At 34.7% G+C, this 7,879-nt stretch overlaps 1 protein-coding gene across 2 annotated transcripts; it reads right to left on the bottom strand.

The window, feature by feature from the left end:
- Positions 1-1,022: 1,022 nt before the first annotated feature.
- Positions 1,023-4,599, bottom strand: LOC145167496 (outer envelope protein 61-like). Of its 2 annotated transcripts, none has more exons than XM_079086711.1 (11): positions 4,306-4,599; positions 3,748-3,978; positions 3,574-3,630; positions 3,353-3,481; positions 3,174-3,251; positions 2,996-3,066; positions 2,811-2,860; positions 2,443-2,605; positions 1,822-2,323; positions 1,592-1,735; positions 1,023-1,450 (listed from the first exon to the last, which is right to left on the bottom strand). In XM_079086711.1, the coding sequence occupies exons 1-11, from the start codon at positions 4,399-4,401 to the stop codon at positions 1,304-1,306; spliced, it is 1,668 nt and encodes a 555-aa protein (XP_078942837.1). In that variant the 5' UTR covers positions 4,402-4,599; the 3' UTR covers positions 1,023-1,303. The 2 variants fall into 2 exon arrangements, with proteins under 2 accessions (XP_078942837.1, XP_078942838.1); XM_079086712.1 differs by having other exon boundaries at positions 2,829-2,860.
- Between the last annotated feature and the right edge of the window lie 3,280 nt (positions 4,600-7,879).

The raw sequence follows: 7,879 nt of genomic DNA, 5'->3' as shown, positions 1-7,879 counted from the left end.
AAAACCTTTTATGGATACGTTAGGGTGCATATTTTTTTGACAAGAGGACTTACAGAGAAGAGCTTAAGCCATTGTGTTGTAAGTCACCTAGTCTATCTAGAAGATCCCAAAACACATGGTACATATTCACTGTTTCCATAATGCTCGTAGAGTGTAGTTGTGTGGGTCTATGGTGGCCGACTAGTACAAACATCAATGTTCGGAAGCTTGTTACGTAGAGAAGCTAAGACACAGATATAATCAAAATATATACCACATATACCGTTATCCCGTAAGATGTGGTAGTGCAACACCCAAGATTGGGCCATTGAGTCAACAAAAGCATATGAGGTAGTCTCTACTACCGAGTACAAACCCAAACCACCACACCATCAAACCTAGCATATAAATGTTTTATTGTACAAAATCATAAAATAAAAGGTTTTATTGTACATAATCGAAAAACAAAATGGTTTTTTTGTACAGAAAATAACATAATGGTTTTTTCGAGCATTAGAAGATAATAGGTTGAGTTTTTCTGATGTCAAAAATGTTATGTAACCGGCTATCAAAGGTTTTCCAGTTACGAAACATTAGTTTAGGCATGATCGACAAATAAAATGGTTTAATCGTACACAAAAATAATATAATGGTTTTTTCGAGCATGGATAATATGTTGGGTTTTTCTAGGATTTTCCCTTTTATAAAACACTTTCAAGGTGGAACATTCCAAGGATGGTAGAGGTTTAAAAAGAGATGGATTTGGACAAATTAGCACCCCCTAAAATAGAACTTGTATAGAAAACTCATAAGATACTTACACTTGACTCATCGTTGATAATTATATTATGAAGGTTTTTGATTTTTCAAAATACAATGCTCTTAAGAAATACTATGAAAATGCAATGATGTATAAGAAGAATTAAAAAGCACAATGCTATAACAAATAAATAAATAAATAGAAAGTACATTGTTATTATACCTTGTATTTATCCCTATGCAAAATATAACAAAAAGGTGAACTTCACATCACATAACATATATTTAAGACAACAAAAAATATAGCTTAAAGTTCACATTAAAGTCCACATTAAATAGAATAAAGTATACATCGAAATGTTTAATCAATAAACTAAAACCAAATGGAAAACATTATTTATAAGCACAATGCGTAGTTGCCACGTCGATGACCATTTATAAATATATTCATTTGAGACACAAAAACAAAATCCATCTTCTTTTTTATTGTTTTTTTTTCACTTAAAGAACACCTCTAGTTGTAAAAAGAAAAGAATGGTTTGATTTAGTGATATGAGTGTAGGGTTTAATGACCAATATACCCCAGCCAATTGAGGAGAATTGCAAGCAAAAGCATGATTAGAGCCATGGCTAACCCCTGCCTTCCTAGTAGCCAGTTTTTTGTACTTTTTGCACCTTCAACGCCTCTTTGTATTCTATTTGCCCATTTCATCTATTGCAATATCACCAACATTTGTTAATAGCAATTTACTTTCGTTAAAATATTTAACTTTGCAATAAATAAATTTGTTACTCCATTTATGGAAAAATTAAGAATTATCATATAATCATCTAAGAATGAAATGAAGGTTACCATTTTATCAATGCTCTCTGGTGATAAAGATGACATTGCTTGTTGAGCTTTTTCTGCATCCTCACGTGACATTTTATATCCAAATTGTTCACTCATACTTGCCATCATATCTGGACTTATATTTTTCATCATTGATGACATCATCTACACATATTAAACCAAATATAAATTCATAAATTTCATATATTGGGATTATTAAAATGCTTTCACAATGCAAGTTGAACAGATACCTCATGCATAGCTGGATTCTTCATTTGATTTTTTAATTGTTCCTGCATATCAAAGCTTGAACTCGGGAAGCTAGGTTGAGGGGCATTTCTGGAATTTGACACCCCTCTAGAAGTGCTACTCTCACCAATATCCTCATTAAAAGTTGAAAAATCTCTTTCTTGACCTTCTGACTCTGTATTTGATCCGGATCCATTTAATGCCATTTTGGACATTTTTTGGAGCTCTTCAGGTGGCATCATGTTCATCATATCAGTTGCTGTTTTGAACATATCGGGTGTGACATTTGGCATACCGGGCCCACGATTAGAGGGGTTTAATGGACTATTTTGCCCCTGGAAGGAAGTAGCCATTTCAAGCATTCTTTGAAATTCTTCGGGTTGCATATTGCTGATTAAATTGGAGGCGGATTTGACCATATCAGGAGATATTCCTTCGATTTTTCCTCCACCCATGGATGCTAGGGTTTCTGGATCCGATTGAGACATGAAATTTTGGAATGATCTATCCAATACATTTTTTTTTTAAAAAAAAAACATCAATAATTGACAACTTACTGTAGAAATTTCAGAAATGAATGTAAAAAGGAAATTATATTGGGATGAATTATAATGGATACAAACCTGATAGATTCTTTATCATCTTTAAGACTCTGCAAATACTCGGTATTGTTTGGAAAATTCATGTTATCATTAGTTTCTTTAGTTTTCTGATTAGAAGACAAAGTTTCATGCATTTCAGATGATGGAGTTGGAACTTCATCTGTAATCTCCTGTATTTTTAAGCCTGTTGACATTCATAACAAGTTGTAGAAGAAAGAGAGAATATACTGTGTTTGACATACTTTGGACTGGGACTCAGATTGATGTCAATAGGACAAAAGATTGCAACTTTCTCAGCTCTTGATCTTTTGTCTGTGCAAAAGACAAAAATGCCCTTCTCATCCTTATCATCAAAAATAGCTATAAAAAGATCGGCTAAATTAATGTACCCCTTGTTGCATCCTTACCACCATGTTCAGTTAATTTCTCCTTAGCATCCCTGTATAGCAGTGTATAAATTGTTTTGTAATTTCATGTCATTTTTTTTTCAAAGTACAATGTTTTGTAATTTCATGGATCACATTAGTAAGTTGCAGATAAAAAGAATAGAGGATATTAGGAAAAGATCATATACCTTAAAACATCTGCAATAGTTTCATCATCAGGAGAAAATTCAAGTGCTTTTGTCAAGTCTGATACTGCATTCTAATAAATTTCATGATATTAAAAAAAGATCATATACCTTAATACATATATATATCAACAGCTTAAGTAACATTAAAATATGGCCAAAATTTGAAAAGGTTACTCACTTCAAGTTTCCCTAAACTTCTATATGCTTGACCTCTTCTATAAAGAGCTTTAACATTTCTTGAATCTGTTGCCAATACCTGAAGAATTTTCATTATTATTAAAAGACAATATACTTTGATTCATACCCATGATAACAATGAATAACATAAGATTTGAAGTGAATTGTATTTTTCCATACCTCAATACCTTCTTTAATGCACTCATCATACTGATTAGTCTTTAAGTAACATGACATCAAATTAAGAGAGCAAGCCAAGAGAAGAGGTTCTCCTTTAGATGAAGGTATGCTTTTCAGATTATTTTTTGCCTGGTTAACAAAAAAAATAAACATATATATGAAACAAAATTACAAATTTATAACAATAAGTCAATAAGAAAATGCAAAAAGATAAGACTTGCCCTTGAATAATTCTCCAATGCATCATTAAACTTTCCCTGACTGTGAAGCTCATTCCCCTACCAAAATGGAAATACAATCTCATGTTCATGATAGAAAATCATATAATATATTAATATATGATAAGTTTCTATGATTTGATTATAAAACTTTTTTCATAATCAAGAGTTGGTTACCTTTTGTTTCAGCATTTGGGCTGCATTTAACTGATAAGTAATCTGTGCATCTACTTGGGAACGCATAGAAGCAAACTCCTGAGGTGTTGCATTTGCCATTTTGGCACCAATTTCAGCCATCTCATCTGGCTGAGTAGACTTCAACTGTTCTGCAGCACGCCTTAAGTCCTCTGGCTTCATGTTTTTCATGCTATCAGAAGCCATTTTCATCAACTCAGGATTAGACATCATCTGTAGTTTCATACAACACCATGTAGATGTTAAAAAGGGGTTAGATGCAAGAAATAGCAGTTTACCTTCATTTATGTGTTTATATTATACGAACCCTATCACTTACACCTTCAGGAATACTGATTTACAATATACGTATTACCGATGCATATCAACATAAAATTATGGGTCCTGATTTCCACTTGTTATGTAAGGAACCCAAGTGAAGTTTTACAAAGCAATGGGAAGCAATCACATGAATTCACAGCGTATTACTGTTTTTTTTTCCTCAAAATCGGTTAAACTATATGTTTTTTCTCGATTGAACTTTAAATTAAAGTAATTGACCTGTTGCTGGATCCTGGATAACTCTGCGGGTGACATACGACTCATCTGTTCTTGAGCAAGTCTGATCATCTCCGGATCCATCATCCCAGGAAACATTCTTGGTGAATTATTATATATTTCGCCAAAATATATAAAGAATCAATGATAACGACAGAAGCAAAATTGAAGGCGTGCGATTACGTGATTTATTTCGAACTGGAAGAGGAAATCGAAGGGTTTGAGTCAGAAGAACACAATTTCAGAATCTGGAGTGAATTGGGTTGTTATTATTAGGTCTGGAGTTCCGAGTTCGTATGTTACTTTTATATGTTACGTTGTTTAAAGATTGTTGGCATTTGGCGACCAAAAAAAGAGAGAAATTAAAATCACATTCCACCTGTACAAAAAAAAAAAAAAAAAAAAAAAAAAAAAAAAAAAAAAAAAAAAAGCAATTATAGATATTAATTGGCAAGACATATTCATCGTTTATCATAATTTCTTTTTTTCAAGATAAAAAATTGCTAAATCTATAAGCTTCCCGATATATAATAGAAGATGCAAAATAAACATTCCAAATCAAAGATCGTTAAATCCATGTAGAGTTGTAGCGTCTCAAGTTTCAAGGAATTTAAAAAAAAAAAAATGTTTGGAGGATATTTGAGTAGGGTGATGCCGGAGAATCAGATTCAAAATGGACAGTATATGTTTACTTTTTGATATTTTCACCTTATGCTAAGGTTATAGGAAATCCAGTCTATGATAATCCAAAATGACACTTGTGTATCTAGACACAAAAACACAAATCAAATCGCCAGAGAATTTTGAGATCGTTTAGAAAAGAAGAGTTGAAGAAAAGTTTATGTTTACGGCTCAAAAGGGGAGCTGTGTTTATACTTGACAAATTATGGTTAATCTTCTAAATTAGCTATATAAATCTCGTAATTAATGGCATAATCAATGGTTTCCAAAACTGACGAAATTTGTCAATTTTACCATAATCAACCACTAGAATTCGGATTTTCCATAAATAAACTAATTCAAATTTCCGAAGACCTTTTGGGGTGTTGCCCCAAACCCCACAGGACCCCGCCCAGGGGCTCTGCCCCTAGGACCCTGCAAGGGGGCACGACCCCCTTGACCCCGCAATTCTATCGTATCGGCTTATAATTCGATCTTATATATGCATGCACTCCCCATTCACCAAACATATAATATGGAGTACAAATAATAAGCCCCTTAGCTCACATGTCAGTCTCAATTACGCAAAATGTCAGGTGACACTAAAATCACCAACAATAGGTAAGCATCCATTTCTCATAAAAGATAAAAAATAATGATTGTTTAAAACCACAAAACCAATTCATGAAAATCAATGTATCAAAATCATCATATACAACGGAAGTCTAAAATGTAAATCATTAATGATTATGAAGCATGTGTCGTACAATCAATTTGGGTCCCTCCCACTATCAACAAAACAATCTAAAAAATATTTAATCCACAACTGTAAGCATAAAGTTTAGTGAGTTCCTCAAAATATCATATATCACATCACATATACACTGCATATATACAAGGCTCATAATCAACACCTTACTAGGGCCTATAGGCTCATAACCCTCATCCTAAAATACATGTTAGACTTCTATCCGGCTCATGGTCAACACCTCAATGGGCCTATAGGCACAAGACCCTCATCCCAAAGACCTGATAGACTTCTAGCCCTCCTCCATAGTGGGCATGAAGGCTTATAACCAACTTCCCCTATAATCAACATATACTAAGCAACTAAACTAACTAGCCTAAATGTAACATCCGTAAAATTCATGAAAATTTAAACTTTTAAAACCAACCCCAAAAACATAAATCGTTTACAACATAGTTTTCAAAACATGTTCCATATCAGAGTTTTCCCAAAATCATAAGTCCAAAACAGGAGGATGTGTATGGTCACGCCTTCGCCTTCCCGTGATCCTTTGAAGTACCTGAAACATAACCCAAAACTGTAGGCTAACGCTTAGTGAGCTTTCCCCTAAAGTACCAACACACAACACATATAACAATAACAAACAGCATGCATACAGAGCCTTCAGCATGACTGGACCGCCTTACAGGCCTTCAGCCTATCTGGACCGCTCACAGGACCTTCAGCATGACTGGATCGCCGCACTGGGCCTTCAACATATCTGGACCGTCCTCCAGGCCTTCGGCCTGACTCGACCGCCTCGTAGGGCCTATAGTCTATCCGGTCCGCCCTGGGTGTCTTGGCCTTCAACACAAAGCAGGACCGCCTCAACCCAACACACCATCACATATCAACATGTAACATAATCAATCATAGCTAGCATATACCGGCAAACATATAGATCTAACAGATCTCTACAACATAGCAACATCCTATCTACTAGGATACAGATCTAACAGATCACAATAGCATAGCAACATCCTATCTACCAGGATACAGATCTAACAGATAACAATAGCATAGCAACATCCTATCTACCAGGATACAAATCTAACAGATCACTACAGCACACAACCATACACTAACCAGGGTAACAATCCAAAGGGTCGGCCTTGGTGCCTTCCACTTAGAAGTACAGTGAGGAAAACTCACCTCAATCCGCTGATAAACACTTGAATGAACTCTGGCTGTTGGTTCGGAAAATCCCCGCGCTATCAGTATCAAATAACATCCAATTAATATTTGAATTCTGACCCATAACTAAGAGTCTAAGCTACACAGCCCAAAACCAGGGTAAAAGATTCTACGCTTTGATTCGCTTGGCCCAAAACCAAGGCCCAATTATGTGACATACCCATTTTTTACGGCCAGAAAAGACCGATTTCGTTTATGATTTTAAAATAAAATCAGAGTAATCTTTCAAAAGGTGTTGCGGAATTTGTCCCCAAAACAAAATATGATAAAAATTTATCAAAGCATTTCTTAAAGAAATGTATTTTTCATTTCATCACAAAACTCGGGATGTCCACATCGATACAGACCAAAAGCATAAACAATACAATATATGTCTTACAACAGTTATTTACATCTACTGCCCTATGATTCAAAATCCCTCGTCATCATCCAACTATGCTCTTGTTCCACTACCTGTAATATAAAACGCTGAGTGGGTCAGGCTTGGGAGCCTGGTGAGCATATAGGGTTTTCAACCCACAATAAATAAATTTATTAATTTTCATCAACCAACAATAAATTTATTAATTTCATCAATCAAAAATAAATTTATTAATAACCCTGATTACCCATTCTCGTTATCCTCACTTTATGTCCCTAAACATCTAATAAAAGGGACCTAGCTTAAGGATCATCATTGGGGTAACAACACTGCTTAAGGGATAATTCTGTAGTTTCTTAAGGTTCCACCCTAAGAATCCTCTATCATTCACTCATTCATTCCAAAGGATTGTTCTAAGGAATAGGCACAAAGTCCATCGTTGCCAATAGCACAGCTGTCAATGTTCTCTATTAGGCACAACTGCCAATGTTATCCTTTAGGCGCAGCTGCCAATGTTATCCTTTAGGCGCAGCTGCCAGGATATTTAGATTACAACTGGTGAACACTTAAATAAA

This window comes from Lactuca virosa, chromosome 3 (assembly GCF_052849685.1).
Source record: "Lactuca virosa cultivar CGN04683 chromosome 3, Lactuca_virosa_CGN04683_v6, whole genome shotgun sequence".
In the NCBI taxonomy this organism is placed as follows: domain Eukaryota; kingdom Viridiplantae; phylum Streptophyta; class Magnoliopsida; order Asterales; family Asteraceae; genus Lactuca; species Lactuca virosa.
This window is presented reverse-complemented; position numbering and strand designations above follow the sequence as displayed.

Excerpts from the sequence above, each read along its gene's own strand:
- LOC145167496 (XM_079086711.1), bottom strand. The coding sequence starts at position 4,401 with ATGTTTCCTGGGATGATGGATCCGGAGATGATCAGACTTGCTCAAGAA. Across the intron at positions 3,482-3,573 it reads CATTGGAGAATTATTCAAGG|GCAAAAAATAATCTGAAAAG; the intron begins GCAAGTCTTATC and ends TTTGTTAACCAG. Across the intron at positions 3,067-3,173 it reads GAAGTTTAGGGAAACTTGAA|AATGCAGTATCAGACTTGAC; the intron begins GTGAGTAACCTT and ends GAAATTTATTAG.